The sequence below is a fragment of the Adiantum capillus-veneris genome, chromosome 26 (assembly GCF_014529385.1).
Source record: "Adiantum capillus-veneris isolate H3 chromosome 26, ASM1452938v2, whole genome shotgun sequence".
NCBI lineage: Eukaryota > Viridiplantae > Streptophyta > Polypodiopsida > Polypodiales > Pteridaceae > Adiantum > Adiantum capillus-veneris.
In genome coordinates, this window is record NC_140956.1 from 101839584 (window position 1) to 101860666 (window position 21083).

The 21083-nt window shown below is 41.9% G+C and overlaps 1 protein-coding gene across 8 annotated transcripts; it reads right to left on the reverse strand.

Moving 5' to 3' along the window:
• Positions 1-5537: 5537 nt before the first annotated feature.
• Positions 5538-9315, reverse strand: LOC147423913 (protein phosphatase 2C 56-like). 8 transcript variants are annotated; one of them, XR_015186596.1, is made up of 6 exons: positions 9134-9315; positions 8032-8948; positions 7572-7943; positions 6909-7432; positions 6232-6337; positions 6118-6145 (listed from the first exon to the last, which is right to left on the reverse strand). XR_015186596.1 is itself a non-coding variant. In XM_086501609.1 (5 exons), exons 2-5 carry the CDS (start codon positions 8461-8463, stop codon positions 5844-5846), a joined length of 1212 nt encoding a protein of 403 aa, XP_086357735.1. In that variant the 5' UTR covers positions 8464-8521; positions 9134-9310; the 3' UTR covers positions 5538-5843. The 8 variants fall into 8 exon arrangements, 5 of the variants coding, with proteins under 5 accessions (XP_086357735.1, XP_086357734.1, XP_086357733.1 ...); XM_086501609.1 differs by lacking the exon at positions 6909-7432 and having other exon boundaries at positions 5538-6145; positions 8032-8521; positions 9134-9310; XM_086501608.1 differs by lacking the exon at positions 6909-7432 and having other exon boundaries at positions 5538-6145; positions 8032-8886; positions 9134-9310.
• Positions 9316-21083: the final 11768 nt, after the last annotated feature.

The window sequence follows — 21083 nt, forward strand, 5'->3', positions numbered from 1 at the left end:
TACCCAAAGGTGTACATAATTCTTAAGTTGTGTTAGAGTTTCGGTGAACCTGAGAAATTATCTTTCCTTCGTAAGATCCTTAGAGCAAAGACGCTCAACCTGACGATCCCTTGGCTCGATCTTAGAGAAAAACCCGCTCATCAAATAAACTAGGATTTCAATCCTTGGATTCCTCGAGCACAAGCCGTAGCCGTCGCTTGTTCCTTCCCTCGTAAAGAGAGTGTTCATTCACTTGTGCGAAAAGTACTACCATGTCTTCCCTTACCGGGTAGGGGGTGTTGGTTCATAAGGTACTCAAGCTTAGTTAAAGCTTTTCTTGGTTGAAATCTTGGAATGGTCCCTTCCTTTCTGCCGTCCTACCCACAATAGCAGGTAATTTGTTGGAGAACTACCGGGTACCAGATCAGTTGACCTTCCGACTAGTTGAGCAAACCAATTCATCGCATAAAGCAATGTTTCGACTCAATTCTACTCTCATAAACACTAGAGAGCGATTGTCCTGGTTAGACACATGCATATCTCGTGCATAACACCAATACACAGTTTATGAGTTCCTCAAAGATTTAACTTTGATCAAAGACCTGCCCTCTCACTTAAGGTTCGAGGGTCTTCGTTTCAAAAACTCAGGAGTTAGATTGAATTCCCTTACTCCAAACTTTCTCCGAATAGCAACGTATCCTTCGAGGAGGGATAACAAAAATTTGATGTTTCTGTGTTCAATGGTTCCCGTCCCACAGCGGGGATTAAATTCTATGGGTAGAGGTGTATACTTTCAGCTTTTATTGCTGACTCCACCATCTGCTACAAAGTATCTTACAGATGTGTCTGCAAAATTCTGGCAAAAGTCCTTTGTTGAATTTCTTCATTTTTCCTTCCTTAGAGAGGATCAAGAGTGGAGCTACCTTGGCAAGAGTGAACCACTACTTGCTTTCACTCGTTCGTGTTCCTATTGGACAAACGGATCCCAATCTTTTTGGATGCCTTCCTCAAAGTGTAGAGGAAAAAAATTTGTCGGAAAATTCAACCTTGAATTGAATCCAAGTCTTGTTGTAAGTTCCTTGCAGAGCTTTGGTATATGACCAAGTACTTGCAATCCCCTTGAGGTGTTTGATCACATGCCTCACCTTCGACGCTTTTCAGAAATTGTCGTTTGCAAAGGCAACTTCAAACTGCAAATGAAAGCGGTAGCTTTCGGGACATCTTCCCTTCCGTCAAAAGTATCAAACTTGACCAGAGTGTTCTTACGTCTAAAGACCTTCTTCATATCCTTCCTGGAATGACGGGATTTCATGGCTATGGTTCTAGATTGATGTTCATGGATATTTTCTAGATTCTGAAGGATCTTGAGCATTCCGCTCCTTGGATTCTCTAGGTCCTTGAGCATCATGCTCTTGTCGCCTTCTCAGAGAATCCCAAGTCTTATGTCGACTTCTTGCAAAGAGAAAAATTTTCCCAACTCTGCGAGCTTTTCCTGCAGGGCTTAGGTTCCGCCTGCTTTCTTCTCTCTTGGCTTGTCATGACTTCTTCCAGTATCTTTCCAAAGTTGTCCTCCTTTACAGAGAAAAAGAGGAGACCATGCTCTGATACCACTGTCACAAACAGGAGCGCATAGCAATATAAAATACATTCGGATAAATAAGATTTATCACTTATTACTAAAGCCAGAGGATATACAGACATAGATAGAGAGAGAGAGAGAGATAGAGAGTGAGAAGATGGACACAGTACTGGGACCAGAAGATGAGCTGGTCCCCCCCGTAATAGTATCTTTATTACTGAGAAGAAGTCTATACAAGCACTTGAACCGAACGTATTACCGCATTCGTTCTAGAATAAGACTTGATGGTTCTCGGAAGCCTCGGCTTCCTAATCCTAGGGCAAAACCCTATTCCAAGGAACTTCTGTTCCTTATTTCAAATCCTTGAGAATCAAGGTTCTCGCCTCTGGGTTTCACCTTCCAGACTCAGGGCATGGCATCCCTGCAACCTTTTTCTGACTCTGCTCCCAGAGTCCTCTTCCTATAGAACAACTCTGCTTTTTCGGACACGAAGTCCTCCACGGGAATCTCAAGTTTTTTAACCCAACTCGAGAGTCTATCACTCTCAGATTCGTGAATCTACTTCCCAATCTCGGGTACGAAACCCTTGGGCGGATCTGGCTCTCAGAGCGCTTCTCCTGCAGAGGCTCATGCCTTCCTTTGCTCCTACTCCATCACGTAGAGAAAGTTCACCTGCAAACAAACACTCAAAGATCATAACATGAAAATCGTTACCTTTAAAGTCCTCATGCTCGAAATGCAACTCGGTTCTCGAAAAGCAATTTCCCGGAAGAGATCTCTACATAGAAAATCCTCTCTTCCAATCCTACACACAAAAGAGGTTTGTTCTCGGGTTCCTTCTCATAAATCAGCCCCGTCTACGACGTTTATGGGCTGAAAACAGAGAAAAACAGCAGCTTGTCACGATGGAAACACGCTCCATGGGCAATTCTTCGCGAGGGAACTCGCGCACTGGGTCTTGGCGACATCTGGTACACTTGGGGCAGCCATGGGCATCACCAACAACGTCTTCTTTGCAGGTGAAATCTGCAGCAGCATCTCCTTGCGAAAATTGGTCTTCCCTTTGGGAGAGGGCATGTGATGCTTTTATAGCTCCCTGGCCACGACAAAGATAACAGAGCATTGGTTGCTCGCGTAGAGATCGCGGCCGTTTTTTCTGTTTTCTGTTTTTTTTTTCGCTCTTCTGCCAAAAAAGGGAGAGAAAAATCGCTTGGCTGGTTTTTACTGCTTTATTTAATCATAGGCTGCCCACTTATTAAGTGGGCGGCCGGTCACCTTTAAAAATGGTCTGAATCTGCCCAAAAACTCAATGAAACCTTATAAGTTAAAAACAAAGCTTTCACAGCACTTCCCAGGCGTCCCTAGATGCAATCACACGCACAGTTGCAATGCACACATAGACTTCCTCGCGGGAAAGTATCTGCTTTCCCGAAATGCAATCCCGCTTTCTCAAAAAGCATATGTTTTTCTTCAAAGTTTCCTTTGAACCCGTCTTCATTCAAGTGCTTGCTTTTCCTTGTGCACAATTCTAACACGGTTCGGAATTTCCTCTCGACTATGGATATTCCCTTTCCGATGCACCCGTCACCCACCTTATGACGCATCAGGAATACCCATCACCTAGTCCTTTCCTACCGAACTTTCGGTACAATCTCCTTCGCGATGCTCTATGTCACCCATCCTATGACGCATTAGAGATGTCCGTTCCCCGATGGTCAGATACTTCTTTCCGATGCTCCTTGTCAGGTTGTCACCAATCCGGTGTGACGCATCAGAAGTACCCGTTCCTGGTGACCTTACAGATATTCCCGTTCTCGATGCTCCCGCCATTACTCTGAATGACGCACTAAAAACACTCTGTACTCGGATGTCTCCAGTGAGAAAAACCCTCACTTAAAATTCCAATAATTCATTTAGAATTATTTTTCTTGGTGTTCCAAGTGAGAAAACCCTCTCACTTATAAATCCAATAATTCATTTAGAATTATTTTCTTGTCAGATAAAGCCAATTTTTGAGTTGGCTCTGCTACGCAAACGTTCATTGTACTGCGTAATCAACTCAACCCTCGCAATGGGAAGCATCACCATAGCCCACTGTGGGCGCCAATGCTCAAAACAAAGAAGCAACAGCCCTACGTCTCTAAATCTACTATGAAAACCCATAGCATGCGGCTACCTCACAGGTCAGCACGCGGCCTCTACAGGCGAAACAGGGCAGACCTGTAAGATAACCCGCAAGCGCCAATTGCTCCCCGCAAGCCAAACCTTGCAGATCCTTCCGCGCTCCTCTCTCTGATCTATATATAACCTCTATGGAGGGTCTCGAGATGACCTGGAGAGAGACCCGTAACACTCACCCTCCCCAAAGAGAGCTCGATGTCCTCATCGAGCACATCACCATCTAATTGAGCATTGTCACACTCGTGATGCCAACTTTTGCTTCTACCTCATTAAGTACCAATACACAGGCTTGGGAGACCATCTATGTATGTCCCACTGTCACATCTGCCTCAGCTTAATAGATTTTAGTAGAATACAAAGCTAATATTGCGTTAAAACGCTTTAAGTTCTTTATTTAAATAGTATAGTGTAGAGTCGAAACAACTAAATAAGGCACCCCCAACTCAGTATCCATAGCCTAATGATTAAGTGATTCCATTGTAAAGATTGCACCGAAGCTTATGGACTGAGAGCTCATCACTATAATAAACCCTAGACTGTCTATGACATAGAACATAAAGTTACCTTTGCTTCTCTTTAACTTAAATCTATCTCCTGCCTATTGATTGAGTCGAAGCTTGTGAATTAAGAACTCATTACTACAATAAACCCCACACCGTCTATGGCATAGAAAATAAAGTTAGCTCTGCTCCTCCGCTCCTATGATGTAGCGATTGCGTTAGAGCTTATGAATTGAGAACTCATTACTACAATAAACCCTACACCACGTAGAACATAAAGTTAGCTCTGCTTCCCTAAAAGTTTAATCTATATCTTGCATCTTTTGTATTTTTGTTAAACTCATGTTTTGTGTGCGACAGAAAGGATATATATTCACAACAGTGGACGTTTCGACTGCACAAGCACAACTCCAGCTCGACAACACTACCAGGTTCGTTATCTGCATCCAATTCCCCACGCCTATGCGTTGACTTGGTTTAGCACATAAATCCTACGACGCAAGGCATGGCTTCCGTTTCTTATAATTTTTGGAGAGTCTAAAGTGCCAATCCTCCATCATACATTTATATGGCACTTCTGTGAACTGCAAGACGAAATGTTAAACTATTCACATTATTTTTATGTAGCTTGATTCAAACATTGTCCTCCAGCTTGCACAATTGGAAGACACTCGTACACGATTACCAAGTCGATAGTGCAAATCAATTTTTAAAGTATGTTGCTGCTTTCTGTGTTTTTTGAGGTTGTCAATGCTTCCTTAAGTTTAATTTAGCGACAAGTTTTTCTTAGTGCATGCTCAATCTCGATCATCGAATCTATATATCAAATACACACGCATTTCTTCTCTCACATTCAGCAATTCAACTTATGTATTGCAATACTCAATGCACTATGTACATGTTTAGAGTGGTTGATGTGAATCTATATGTCCTTGTTTGACAATGCATCTAATATATTGCAACCCAACGTTCTCCTCTACATAACCCTTTTGTAGCATCAAGACAACACTTTATCACAACGTTTTCCTCCTCAAATATGATTTGCACCACGTTCAATGATCAACAACTAAGACTTTTTGTTCCCTCCGACTGTGACAACAAGTTACTCTCTCTCTCTCTCTCTCTCTCTCTCTCTCTCTCTCTCTCTCTCTCTCTCTCTCTCTCTCTCTCTCAGAAGTTCTATGGATGTTCTATAGCAACGGCAACCAAGCAAGACCAGTTTCATACAAAGAGGACAACTCTTGTCTGATGATCACCACAGACTCTTCTAAAAATGCCATTTGTATTTTTAAATCATGTTTTCATACAATGTGAGATTCTTGCTAAATTTAAATCCAATCTTTGTACAGCTTGCATGCATTCAAGACAACCCCTTTACATAGAAAGTATACCGAGTTTTGTGATGCTCCCAATCTACGAGGCTTCACACCTTCTACACAATCACCCTTAACTTCTGCATTTTAAATGTTCCAAAAGATTTTATAATGAACTCAGATTGTAGAGACCTAAAAGAAGTGAGCTGATTCAGCCAAAACCCAACTGCAATGTGGGAAAATAATGACATCGATGGCTATATGCACCCACTCAAAACTGATACAATGGAATCAGACTTTTAAGTCAACAATCACCACACTGATGTTATCTTTGCTACCCCGACTGTATGCGAGCTTCACCAGCAAAGCAGCAGCAGAAGTAGATGCTGGATCCTCTCCAAGTAAGAAACTTCCAGCAACGCGTTTATTTCTCGATGACTCAAGCCGTTTCCGAACAATCTCACCCGCAGTGTCACTGCTTATGACATCCCAGAGACCATCACTGGCTAAGATCAAGCACTCGTCCTCTTTCCACCTTTCCATACATGTCACCTCTGGCTCCGACACAACATACTGTTTCAAATAACGATCACCTGCATGCACAAGAACACAAGAAGACGTCGACTTGTATGAGTAAAAAACTGTGTTGATGTCTTCTGCACAAAGTTTATTGGCCCACCTATCGATCTAGAAACAGCTAGAAGACCCCCCACTCGATTGCCATTCCAATTTAAGACTTGTCCACCAGCAGCTTCAATGCGATCGGCTTCATCATTTCTATCTGGCTGCCAAAATGGAAGTCCACTTGTCTAATTCTACCTCAAACTGATTCAAAAAATTGTACCTCACACGTGAGTGTCAAGTCTCGCAGTATAGATGCTGTCGCACATGTGTGCAGACACATATATACAAGAAAGACAAGAACACCATACCTACAAAACCTAAACAAACAAAGCAAGCGCACACTCGACCAAGGCACTTAACACAACTTCAAACACTTCATCATAGATGTAAGGAAAAACTGTTCCTCAAACTTCAATCTCTTTGACAAGAATGACACGAGATAGAGCTAAACTTTTAGACGAAAGATAAAACATGATCACCCATTCGGCCTTGCACAACAAGCAATCTGAAACTCATACATAAAGTGTACGCTTTCTGTTCATAAAGTAATATAGAGTATGCTTTCTGTTCACACTCTCTTTATGGTTTCTGCAGCGGCAAAACTACATGTTTCTTCCTGCCTTGGATTACGTTTCCTACGAGCCTCTCATTTTTTTGTGATAACAACACACCAAGCAACAACTCTCTCCCTCGCGCATGTGCGCACACAGATATGATTCCATTGGTGCCTACCTGCTGGAGGAGGAGAATTCCTCTGGTAAGGGTCCTTCAACAAGGGTGCCCATTAAGCCAGCATCGAAACCCGACCCACAATCTCATGTGCGCCTGGACAGTCACCCAATAAACCCTCATTTGAATTTGTTGAGGCCGAAACCACGTTGATAGCAAGCAGCCATGTATTCTATAATCAACTCTGAATATGCAAAGATATGGAGGCCCCAACTTTAATTGGTTATGTCTTGTGACTATTTTCGTCTAGGCTTTGCAGGAATTGAACATCAAGGTGTCATTGCCAAGAGAACTGTAATTGAGATGAAAGTAACCAGGGTCAAGCAAAGGTTGACTTGCCACCAAATTGACGTGAACCTACTGAGGGCCACGCAAAGGTTGCGACTGTATATGCATAGTTCTCCTCGGGCTCGCTCATATAAAGCACCTTCTGATAGAAGCAGAGAAAGCAGAAGCTCACTGCTAGCAGCTGTGATCCAGCATATTAGAAATGGCAGCACTACGATCGAGCCACTTGTTACAGGGTTCTGTGAACAAACGTAATGTCAAAAAAAAGACCCACAACACTCACAACAAACAATAAAACAAAGACATGGGTATGGGGTTCCCTTTTCAACCAGAAGAGCCTCTGCTCTCCACTAAACAAAAATTGCAGAGCGTAAGCACCTTGTGATCCCTAGGGAGAGGGACAACTTTGCCTCCTCTGCACAGAACAGCTCGAGAATCTCCACAATTTGCCACCACAATCTGGCAAGAGCTGACAACGGCAACTATTGCGGTTGTTCCCACACTTCCAGGAGCTATACTATCCCAACAACAAGTTGCAACTCTATCCATATCCCAGCAGTGTCCATTGGGGCACACACCTCCAACCTCTCTGTCCATTTTTGAGAAGCAGGAGGCCATTGCCTTCTCCCACATACAAAATGCAGTGGAGCCCTCAGAAGGTTCTTTGTTGAACTCCTTTGCCCGGGGCAAGGCGGCAGACAGCTCTTCAGCAAGGACATGATGCAGCCTTTCCATACAAAATTTCGAGGCCTACAGCAAAGAGAGCGCATACGGTCACATGCAAGCTCATCAAGCAGCCATATAGAAGCTTACCAATTTCCAATTTCACCATACTAACCTGTGAACCTCCATGACCATCATAGACAGCAAAGAAGTGTAGATCAGAGGCAGGTTTGACCTCAACTTCTGCCATACGTAAAAATCTCTTTGAAGAGTCGTGATGCTGCTGAAAAAATGATGGTACAATAGTAGCCATGTCCTCCATTTCACGTCTCCGTCCACATACAAGGACCTTACCACTAGGAGGGCAATGACTATGGTTTGGGCTTTGACAAGAAGAAGCACTAGGGATTTGAGACGAAGATAGAACTGCAGGAGCCAGATAGTAAAACAACTGATTAGCCATATCCACCGGTTCCGCATCAGACTGACCTGTACTAGGATCTGATGTTGCGGCTTGCTTTTTAAACAATTTACGGCCTGATAAAAACGGGAATAAGCTATAAGAAGCTTCTTTGAAAAGAGCAATAGCCCTCTGATCCTGAGGCATTTCTGAGAAGAATTAAATTGATTGGTCCTCTATTTACGAAGGTAAGGATTTCTTGTATCTGCAAAGATAAAGGAAGGGAGAGGATCTTCACAAAATAAGTAAAAGCAATGCCTATTGTTCAGGTGGGACAGACAAGCTTTGATGCGGCACATATACATTGTTAGCAACCTGTGGCAACTTAAATAACTTCTCAAGCCTCCAATCTTCATGTGTTTTGAGCTGTAACAATGGTTGGATAGGGTAGGACAGATGTCTGCTCCTTGGAGAAGCACACATCTATGTAATCCAATGCCCCAGTTCAAAACCAAATTCGTGCAAGGAAGGCAGTACAAGAACAAAAGCATCTGACTATTCCTTTCTCTTTTTCATGTGGGTCTGAAGTGCCAGGTCAATCTTCCACCATCAGGTTAGCCCTAAATACGACTGAGAGTGATGGTCAAGAAGACAAAGAGAGTTTCATGATCATGTTTTCAGCATAAACACACCTGCGAATCACCTCTCTCTCTCTCTCTCTCTCTCTCTCTCTCTCTCTCTCTCTCTCTCTCTCTCTCTCTCTCTCTCTCTCTCTCTCAGACACACACACAAGGCTACAAACGCCTTTAAGCTTTATGAGTACAACGTGATCACAAGAAAGAATTCTCTGACCAATTTCAAGGTCCAGAGCATTCACCTGTGCCAACTATGGAGGTGCTCGGAGCCCTTTACAACGGCAGGAGTACGACTTGGATGTCTTCTCTTGTAACTTGAATCCCTGACGGAACGAATAGAGCCCCGCCATCGCCCTTTCGAACAACGCTCTCGCTTGAAAAATCAGAACTCTTCACGTGTTCATTTACGAGTAGATTGATGAAATGTCTAAAGGCACAAGATTTCATTTGGCTAATTTTATCACATGTAGGCATCTACTAACATCTACTATCTACTAACATAATCTATCTACTATCTATTAATCTATTAACATAATATATGGCGGAAAAGGGAGCCTTTTACGCGTGTCGCAATCTGCGACCTGAAGGCTAAAGTTCAAAACTAAAATAAGCCCCTTTGCACACAATAAAGAGGGGAGAGGGGGAGAGAGAGAGAGGCCGTCGAGGCGGCCGGCTGTACTAGTTGATAAAATGTCTAAAGGCACAAGGTTGGAGGTGATTTGGCAACAACTTATTTGCTTTGTTGATGATAATAATGAGCTACACAAACTGAACCATAAATGTCTTGCTCATGCGTTGGCAATGCGTACAGCGCAAGGTAGCACAAAACAGTAGAGAAAATCTTGTTGAAACATTTTATTCCAATAAATTTACATTTTTAAAACATTTGAGTAGTTTGCTGATAGCAAGAATGTGTGCCATGGGTCAAAGCTTGGAAAGCTCAACAATAAGGCGATTATAATTTCAATTGTTAAGTTGACCATTGGAGTTAATTCGGATGTATTAGAGCCATGTTTGACACTCCTACGTAGACTTGGGTCAATTTTGAGGTTCTCGTGCTAAAGCATTCACATTCCCAAGTAGAAATATGTATTAAATACATATGAGAGGCTGTTCGGTTATGTTAGAGCATATTTTCACACTTCGTAGTAAATATAGGTAGCTACAAAAATAGAATGTTACCCACTATCTTTTTTGTAGCAAATCGAACACATCTCGTACGAATCGATACGAACATCCTTATGAGCACACAGGGTCGCTTGGTCACACAATACATATAGGTAGCTACAAAAATGGAATGTTACTCAGCTATCTTACAACAAATGTTTGCTAATTGAATATCAACAAAGACTTGTTTATCTAAAATGACTTACCTTAACTTCTCATTTTAGATAAATTGAGGTTTTGATGTTTTTTGCCAAATTGATAGAGTACCATACTCGTGCTTCCAGAAGGGGGTTATCTTGGATTGTAAATAACATGAGTTGAGTCATCATGCACATTTTCTTACCATATGTTTACCCCAAAGTAGTAGATGTCCATGCTCCTTTTAGAGGTTGTTTGCTTTATTGATAGTGTGTCATTAAAGAGGTTAGTTACTTGACTTATAGTATATGTATACTTTGTGCATTAAACTTTTGTTTGTTGTGATGAATATACGAAGTTATACCTCCCCACACCCCCGATCACGTAGTTGTAGGCCCATCTGCCTCACACACACACACTACACCCTCCCACTAATCACGCACCGAGAGATCAAGCTCAAGACACATGATAAAATCCTCTCTCTCTCTCTCTCTCTCTCTCTCTCTCTCTCTCTCTCTCTCTCTCTCTCTCTCTCTATGCACATGATAGTGTGTGTAATAATCGTTAGCCGACACACCAAAAATATCTACCCTTCCCTCTCCTTCCTCCACGTGTCACTTCACCCCTTTTCCCCTTTAAGCTTGGGAAGATCCTTTTAGATTCCTTCATTACAAATGAGTCCAGAATTGTAGACAGATACCATTCCATTGAATTTGGAAGCCTTTATTGACTGGAGCATCATTAAAGGAAATTTTAAAGGTGAACGATTGCAAGAAAAAGCAGTCACTACTGGGTACACACTACAAACAATTAACGTCTCAATTAGATTCCCAAGGAATCTTTGAATTTGAATACAAAAGAAGAGGTGTTGTCGCCATCATCTACTCTACGTGGCCGCCAAATTGCAATCATTATGTTTGCGCAGTCTTCATTTCATATCTCTCTCTCTCTCTCTCTCTCTCTCTCTCTCTCTCTCTCTCTCTCTCTCTCTCTCTCTCTCTCTCTCTCTCTCTCTCTCTCTCTCTCTCTCTCTCTCTCACACACACACACACACACACACACCATACCTTGCACGGCAAGGCACCACACAACTACAACCAATAGGGCAACTCTGCACAATCATTGCAGCCTTTCCCTTCCAGTTTGCATTGAGGAATAGGCACTTGGTGATGGCAGTGTTGCCTCCTAACGCGATCGCTATCTCACTTGCCCGTCTACTACCTAGACCTATGTCGGCATGTAGAGAACGGCCTCATCTACGTCTCTCTCTCTCTCTCTCTCTCTCTCTCTCTCTCTCTCTCTCTCTCTCTCTCTCTCTCTCTCTCTCTCTCTCTCTCTCTCTCTCTCTCTCTTCAATCCGCTACCCTACCTTGAGTTAGCATGCAAGGAGGGCTCTCTCTAACCAGTTCCCAAACAGGCGTATGTTGGCTAACAAGATGTCTAGCATGGCATCAGTTTCGCCATGGTAGTCTCTATCTCCCATAGGGATGGCATCCTCACAAACCAGAGAGAGAGAGAGAGAGAGAGAGACTTCGAGCCTACCTTGCTAGGAATAAATAAAGGAAGGAGAGAGAGAGAGAGAGAGAGAGAGATTATGCAGCTGCATGAGAGCCTCCCCTCTGACCAAGGGAGAGAAAAAGAGAGACGCATTGACATTCGTCGATCTGTTCTGCGGTAGCACTGCGCCTCGATTCACTGTCGCACTACACCACCATGGACCATTCCAAATGCGTTCCAAATCTTGTCCTTAAAAGGAATAATTGCTTCTAAAACACTTAGCCATAAGCTAAATCCATAATTTGACCTCCACACCCTTACCATTTTTCCTTCTTTTTTTTGGGTTGCGCGGGGGGGGATGGCTAGACTGGGGGCTTCCTAAAGCAATAACTATGGATAGTTACCACGATAAATGATACAGTGCGCAGCAATCAAAACTCAATTAGGAAGACTATAAATAGGACCCATTACTTTATTTTAGGGGTCTGTCAGATTCTCTTCCATTTACATTGTATCATTCAGGAGCTCAAACACTTGTACCCATGTAGAAGGCAGGAACCAACCCCAAGTTGGACTGGCGGGCGAAGAAAGTTCCTAGAAGCAGTAAACAGTGAGTTACCACAGTAACTGACAGTGCACAGTCAGTCAGACACCATCCAGACAGTCTATAAATAGGACCCATTACTCATTTTGTATAGCTTTTGACTCTTTAGAATCTACACTAATCTATGTCCAGAGCTACTTGTGCTCTTGTAATCATTTTGGTGCTCTCTCTCTCTCTCTCTCTCTCTCTCTCTCTCTCTCTCTCTCTCTCTCTCTCTCTCTCTCTCTCTCTCTCTCTCTCTCTCTCTCTCTCTCTCTCTTCTTTTATGACAAACCCAGCTTCTGGAATATCAAACGATCCAGTGTACTCTGCATATCTGAAATACAATCCATGTTTCAGTTTCCTTTACAGTGTCTTAGTCTTTTAGTTCCAGTATTTCATCTTTCAGTTCTTGTGTTTCGCATTTCATTTTCAATCTTGTTTTCCAGTAATTGTCAAATCTCTAAATATGACATCTTTAATTCTAAGTACCAACTTGGAATAGCTGTCTGAACACATCCAGCTCATTCCATTTTGGCAATCACAATGGTTTGAGCTAATAGCTATGAGACAGGCGAACCATCTCCCAATTGGTATTAGAGCTATTGTATGTTCACAATGCCACCTAGAACAACTAGCAAAGGTCGTAGGCCAGCAACTCGCTTTACGAAAAATCAAGAAAGGGTCGGTTCAATTCTAGAAGATATTGAAGTAAGCTTTGAAACTGATCCACAACCTAGGAATGAAACTGAGGTTTGTCCAGGAGGGAATACTGCTGAGGAATCAAGGGATTCACAACATTCCAGTCATTCCAAGCGTCAACGAGCTAAAAGAGCCGCTAGACGGAATATGACTCAAGGATCCGAAAGTCAAAGACAGACTGATGAGAGTGATAATTCAAATCCAAAGATATTATCACTCAACACACAAGGGGACCAAGAAAGCAATTGAAGAGATAGTGACAGAGACAGAAACAGAGGACTATGAGGCTGACACTGATCATTACAACAAGAAGAAGCCAAGAGGGAATAAACCAGTAGGTAAAACCAGAATCTGCAAGTCCAAGGAACATTCTCCTAATTCAAAAATTTCCTTTCCTATATTCAAAGGAGGAAAGAAGGATGACCCCGATGTTCATATACAAGCTTTTGAGAAGTATGTTGAACTAAAAGACATAGATGAAGATGAATGGGGGGAGTACTTTCCGCAAGCACTGAAGGACGCGGCTAGGAAATGGTATTACCATTACCCAGCATGTCAACTTAGATCATATCACAAGCTCATTAAAGCCTTCAAACTGGAATACACAAACAATAGGGAAGATAAAGATATTTTTTGTGAGCTAGATAAGATCAAACAAGGCAAGCTATCAATCAGAAGTTATGTGAAAAAGATAAAAGAACTAACCAGACAACTGCAAGAACCTCCCTCAAAAAGAAAGGAATGAGAGCTTGGTTCTTGAAGGGCTTCAAGAGTAGGAAGGTGCGAGAGCAAGAAGTACAAGAAATTCAATGGTGTGGTATAGAGAGCACTAAAGTTGTAACAGTAGGCAAAAAAGAAAAAGAGGCATAGAAGAAGGCACTCCACCCAGTGACGATGAATCCTCTACTGAAGGAAGTTCAGAGTCCATATCCAGCTCCAGTTCTTTTGCAAGTGAACCAGAGGAAAAAAGCAAACTTAAGAAAGGAGCTTGGACCAGGAAGATTGAAGAAATGTTTAAGCAAATTGCTGAGATAGCCAAGACAAGAACCTCAGTGAGGAAAACATAAATATGGTGTTCTAAGTGCAGGTCAAAGGACCTTATGTCAAGTGAGCGTTCCCAATGCACATATTGCAAAGCCTTTGGGCATGTCTAGAACAATTGTGGAATTTGAATTCATCGCTTCAAGAAAGGAAAGTAAATGTCAATGATTGCCCTTACAAATTCAGAAACGCCCCAGGCAGATAAAGCCAGTGGGACAAGGGAAAATGAAGCTACTACAAGCACTGGAGGAGGAAGGGACGATATCAAAATGGAATTGAAAGGAGTAGAGGCAGGGGAGATTTTTCCAAGAGAAACATGAACTGCTATACTTGTGGGAAGTATGGTCATTTTACAACTCAATGTCTAGATTTACCAAAAGCCAGAGGTCGCTGACCAGAAACCACTAGAGACAGTACCGGTAAGAGTAGTCACAAGAAGCAGAGGAGTAGTTATTGAAGAAATCTCTACTAAAGAAGATAGCCAAACTGTTGAGGCCAGAAAGTGGGAACAACAGAGGGAAGTGTGGAAGGCTATGGGTAAAGAAAAGGCAGTAGATGAATGGCAAGAACAAAGGGAGCTTGCAGCAAAGATCACTAAAAATATATCAAAGAAGTTGCCATAACAACTAGAAAGTTCAGATACTTGGACCATTCACAAAATACCATTTCAGCCTTCAGAACCAAAACTAGAGAAAGCAGCAAAGGCACTAGATGAGTCTATGATTGCTGCAATATAGAGTTTGAGAGAAGAATCAAGGCAAGTCAGAGCAGACTTGACCAAGGCTGGAAATAGTGGATTGGGAAAGAATCAGGTGGATTCATCACAAAGCTAGCCAGTAACTACAAGAGAACCAATGGAGTGAAACTGTGAAGATTCTCAAGAGAAGTCTTCTGGTTTGGACACTGGGAGCTCGAGCAATGAGAAGGATGAGATATATGTCAAGGTCTGTGATCAGATTCATAAACTAACTGTAGAGTTGGATGACATTCGATGCACATTGCCTAAGGCAGCCAATTTTATTAGACAAAAGAGAAAAGCTAAAGCAGATGCCAGAATAAGGGATTTAGCAGCTATCAGAGATGATGAGGTTCTAGTAATCCAAATAGACTATAAGCTTCAAAATCAATGGGAATCTCTATCTGGTGTTATTCTGGATGGGGGAGCAAGAGTGAATATTCTCGGTGAGCATCTTTGACAAAAGCTGGGAATAGCCGAGATGAGCCAACTCCATTCAGAATAAGGATGGCAGATCACAGGGTAGTCCAAGCCGCGGGTCTTATTGAAAACATGCAAATAAGGGTGGGGAAAGAGAAATTCAAAACCAATTTCTTGGTGTTGGATCTCCAAGGGGCTTATGGAATGTTATAAGGAAGGCCATGGTTAAAAATCGGTGGGGCTATATATGATTATGCAAACCAAACACTAACCATCCAATGCTCCAACAAGAGAATCCAGGTCAAAACAGATAACACAAGATCATGGAGAAAGGCATTAAGATTGGAAGGGCTCTATAAGAAATATGGTACAAAAAGATCGAGAGGATGTTAGTCTCTATGAACATTTTTCCTTTAACAGAGATCGACCTCAATGTGGTGCTAATGGACGAACAACAAGCAGAACGACATAAACAATAGTATCCAGACCAGTTCACTAAAGTAAGCGTTGGGGAAAGATCAGTCCAAATAGATGGTCGGGAACCAAACCAATCTGTAACTCAAAAGCTCGGTGGGAGAGCAAAAACCAGCTCAGAGGATCATTCAAAGGTGAATGAAGAAATCCCAGTAGTACCACAACAGGATCTTCAGAATGATCTTCTAGACGTTGGTTAATGATTATGCTGCGGGCATTTGAATAGAGAAGGAAGTTGAATCATTGGCCAAGAGAAAAGGAGGTGGACCAAATTGCTTTCAGACGATCAAGAATTTGAAGAATGGAATCTTGGCTCAAAGGAAGAACCAAGAATGATTAAGATCAACAAACATTTGAAGCCGGAGATCAAGGAAAAAGGCAAAGCATTGTTCGAGAAGTATAAAGATCTGAAGGGAGTGGATCCAGAATTATGCGAGCACCGCATACCACTAAAACTTGATGCCAAACCAGTAAGACTACAAAGATATAGAATGAATCCCAATTATGCAAAGAAAGTCCAGCGAGGAGATTGATAATTTGCTTAAGGCAGGATTCATTACAGAGGTAGCTAGCAGCAACTGGTTATTTCCTATAATAATAGTTCCAAAGAATAACAATAAGCTCAGAGTCTGTGTCAACTATAAGAAACTCAATGCCCAAATCATTAAAGACCCCTTTCCACTACCATTTACAGATATGATGCTGGACGAAATTGCACGCCACGAAATGTATAGCTTTATGGATGGCTATAGTGGCTATAACCAACTGAAGATTGCACCAGATAGAACAAAAAGATTGCACCAGAAGACAGAGCAAAAACAACATTCATAACTAAGTGGGGAGAAATTATGTATCTAGTAATGCCATTTGGACTTTGTAATGCTCTAGCCACATTTTAGAGGTGCATGATGGAAATCTTCAGTGAGTTTTTGCATAAATTTTTAGCCATCTTCATGGATGATTTCATTGTGTTTTCCACTAAAGAGATGGACATATTATTTTTGGAGATCGTTTTTGAAAGGTGCAAGGAGAAAAGAATCTGCTTAAACCCATTCAAGTCAATGTTTATGGTTTGAAAAGGTCAGTTACTGGGACACATTGTTTTGAGAAATGGCATCGAGATGGTTGAGAACTGTTAAAGTTTAGGCATCTCAAGTGAACTGCCCAATGTGATCCCATTATTTAGTTTGGCTTTTAGGTATTTATTTTACTTATTTGTCAAAGTTTTGGGTAGGGCAATTTACTAGGATTGCTATACAAGCAACCCCTTGCCTCCATTGTATACACATTCAGTTCTTCATTGCCACGGTTGATTGGTTCAGAAGACTATCTCTCTCTCTCTCTCTCTCTCTCTCTCTCTCTCTCTCTCTCTCTCTCTCTCTCTCTCTCTCTCTCTCTCTCTCTCTCTCTCTCTCTCTCTCTTGCTCACTCCCCTTGGTTTCTACGCTTCTGCATCACTGACTTTGACATGGTATCAGTTGCAGACAACACCTCTCAAGGGAAGACTAGTGATAAAGAAACCAAACAAATGTGCTTTGCCATATCCATTTCCAGTGAGAGCTTATGTACAAATAACACAGATCCAAAGGTAATGACTCAAGGCTATGTGGCAGCAATTTAATCAAGCTAGAATACGATAATCAATGCTATAAGACAAATGATGGAAGCTCAAATCTCTAGCTCTAGTACCAGTGTAACATTGCAACTAGAACTTCAGCAGGCTCAAGAGGAGCTGGAGAAACTAAGGGAGGAAAGACAAATTGGGCAGTCAAAACCTGGCTATTCAGATACAAGAACATCAACACATGAGGGAGAAGGAAGCACTAGAAAAGAAAATCCACAACCTTCTCCAGGAAAATAGGATTTTTCAAGAATCAAAGGAAGATGCTATGAGGGACGCTGATTGCTACAAGACACTACTGGAAGCTAAAAGATTAGATTTTAGGGATTTGTTCAAAACACATCAGGTAACAAAGGATGCCATATTCCAAAAATACATCTACCACAGTTTAGTGCAGATTGTGGATAAGAATGGGGATTTAACTCTTAATGTATCTATTCTTGAAACTTTCCTTGAGATAGTTTAGGTGGAACTCAGAGAAAAATTAGGACAAGACACTACCACAGTGGTCAATGAAGCTATCATGGACTTCATTGATAGCCAAAAATATGAGGAGGATGATTATGAGGAAGAGCATGACACAGAACAGGATCAAGATCAACAACACCAGAAGAAGCCTAACAATGATGATGATGATGAGGATGGAGCCAATGGGCATAACACTGGAGATCTACTGGGGGCACATCAAAGGGGAATGCACCTCCAAATCAAACAGCAGGAAACCTAGCAGAGCAGCATGACCCACCAATAGGAGACCATCCAGATTCACAACAGCAAACTAGGGGACAAGAGGACCAAGTGGATTCAATTCTGAATAAAAGGGAAAGTTGTGCTACTCACTACTATTTCTGATTCTGACCCCACCAGATCCACTGAGCTACTAGCACTTAATAAGATTTTGCAAAGAGCAAAAATTCTTCAAATTGACCAGTTTTTGGATGATGATTCAATGTATTTAAATCTAAAGCAATTTTAGATGCTCTATGTGGGAGCCAGACGCATGGTGGCAGACTGGTTATCATGACCAGACAATCTGTCAACTACCAGCTCACCATAAATGTGTTTAAGTGTTGGAAACGATTCTAGAGTGGGACCTCACTGTAAATGATAGAGCAGTACATCCCAAAGCCATAGAATTAACCAAGATAGATCTCAGGTCACTGGGACTTCAAGTGGAAATACTCCTCGGAAACAAGCCCACATACCAATGTATGAAGGAGATCACGCGCCAATTGAAGGATGTGCTCATTTAAATGCAAGGTGCTAGAGGAGTACTGAATCTCAGAGTCAAGGACTTAATAGAACACAATGATACCAGCAGTAGAGGACTCCAGACCAAGATATCAGTCAGAGAACAAGAAACACAGCTCAAGCGTCTGTTTCACCTGGTTCGACTTACAAGGAAAATGATGCAGCACAAAAATTAGACAGTGCTAAACTTCTTAGAATTTTCCCCCCGACTCTCCAACTTTGCTTTATGTCGTTCCAGGTAAGGAAGCTAAATTGCCTCGGTTCTTTCCAACTCTCTTTCCACCTCACATGGAGCCAACATATCAAAACAATCTCTGGAGATAATAGGCGGGCTCCGAACATGGTATGAACAGGCAACTACAGAATGGCTGGCATGGAGTCGAGTAGTACAAGATTCACATCACAAGACCGTGGCTAGCGAGCTGAGGAAAGAGTTGTTGGAATTAGGGTTGCAAGAAAACACACACAGCTTGGAGAAGATGAAGGAAGCTCAATGCACACAACAGAGAGTGTTTTACTTAGTGTACAATGGAAAGATAGATAGCCCCAGAATGATGGGCGTATATACAATGCACGGAGGAAAAAAACCTCATAGTGAGAAGAAAATGCCCCTGCGGTCCTAAGTGTGTTCACACACATTACTACCACATGAATATGGTAACAAATCCCCCCAAGAGTGATGCGGTGAATGAGAGCTGGAACATGAGTAAAGGGAAGTTCCATGTCCTGAGGACATGATCAGTCCACAAAGGGGAGTAAGTCCAAAGCTTTGCGGAAAGCTTGAACTTCTCACAAGACAATGCCTTTGTGAAAACTTCTACAAGGTTGTCCTGTGTTGGCACATAAGCCAAGCTTATCTCTCGTGTTGAGAGCCTCTCCCTGACATAGTGGTAATGCACCTCAATGTGCTTTGTGAAAGCATGAAAAACTGGGTTTCTCGCAACTGCCAATGTTCTCTAACTGTCAGTGTAGATAGTGTTGGCAGTGTCGTGTCTAACACCCAAATCATCCATAAAACATATGAGCCATACACACTCAATCGTACTTGTAAATACTGCCCTGTACTCAGCCTCACAACTAGAAGTGTCCATAGTAGGTTGCTTCTTGCTCAACCATGATATACATGAACTGCCAAGCATGAAATAAAAACCACTTGTGGACACTCGCGTGTCAAAACAACTAGCCTAATCCGAGTCCAAAAAAACATGTAAGTTTTGCGGAAATGATCCCCCCTTGGGATAAAACAAGCTAGGATGTAAAGTGCCACTCAAGTAGCAGAAAATACTCTTGACAACCTGCCAATGCTTAGACCCTGGGCTATGCATAAATTTGCTGACCTATGAGATTGCAAATTGAATATCCGGCCTCATGTTGCATACATAAATGAGGCATCCAACAACAGTTTGGTAAAGAGTGACATTTGCAGGATCACCAGCATCATCAAAACTCAATTTCAAACGTGTTTCCATTGGAGTGGCAATATGTTTGCAATCCTTAAGTCCAAACTTACATAGCAATGTCTCTATGTAACTTTTTTGACACAAGGCAATACCACCATCACATTGCTTAAATTGCATACCCAAGTAATGATGCAACAACCCCAAATCTTTCATCTTGAAAGTAGCATTCAAATCAGCCTTAAATTCAGCAATATGTCTCTCGTTTGGTCCAGTAATCAACAAATCATCTACATAAAGAACCACAATTAGAAGTACATCACCCTCACGCTTTACATACAATGTGCTTTCTGTTGGACTGTTACAAAAGCTTTGTTTGACCAAATGAGTGTAAACCTTCTCATACCAAGCACGAGGAGATTGCTTCAACCCATACAAAGCTTTGTTACATTTGCACACCTTATCCTCTTGTCCTTTCTTGACAAAACCACGAGGTTGCGTTACATAAACTTCCTCAAATATGTCATGATTCAAGAAAGCAATAACAATGTCTGATTGATGTACATCCCAACCCAAATGAGCTGCCAATGCACATAGAAAACACACAGTAGTCATACTACAAGTGGGAGTAAAAGTCTCTTCATAATCTATGCCTTTTTGTTGTGCATAACCCTTTGCAACAAGTCAAGCCTTATAGCAATCAATCTCACCATCCGGCTTGTGTTTCAACTTGTAAACCCACTTCGTACCAATGGCCTTTTTGCCTAGAGGCAAATCACATAAAGTCCATGTGTCATTTTCTATAAGTGCATCATATTGAGATTGCATGGTAGCTATCCAATTTTTTGAATTCTATGCTTCATAAAAAAATAGAGATTCCTCAACATCATGTAAGCTAGACACAGCCAAAGCATAACAATCTGATGCATAAGATGCATGGCGAGACCTGAACGAGTATGACTAGACAAAGGTGCATCCAATTTACTGTCATGCAAAGTATGCACCAACCATTTAGGCATACCTCTAGCGTGCTCATTCTCAGTCGGTTGTACATTTGCCTCATTGGAATTTAAATTCGTACTTCCACCACTAAAAAGAGGCAACAAAGTGTCATAAATGTCTTGTGAGCTTTTATTACTGTCTCTAGTACATGACAGCAAGGGCT

Excerpts from the sequence above, each read along its gene's own strand:
- LOC147423913 (XM_086501609.1), bottom strand. The coding sequence starts at position 8,463 with ATGCCTCAGGATCAGAGGGCTATTGCTCTTTTCAAAGAAGCTTCTTAT. Across the intron at positions 6,338-7,571 it reads CTCTCCCTAGGGATCACAAG|CCAGATAGAAATGATGAAGC; the intron begins GTGCTTACGCTC and ends CCATTTTGGCAG. Across the intron at positions 6,146-6,231 it reads AGCTGTTTCTAGATCGATAG|GTGATCGTTATTTGAAACAG; the intron begins GTGGGCCAATAA and ends TTGTGCATGCAG.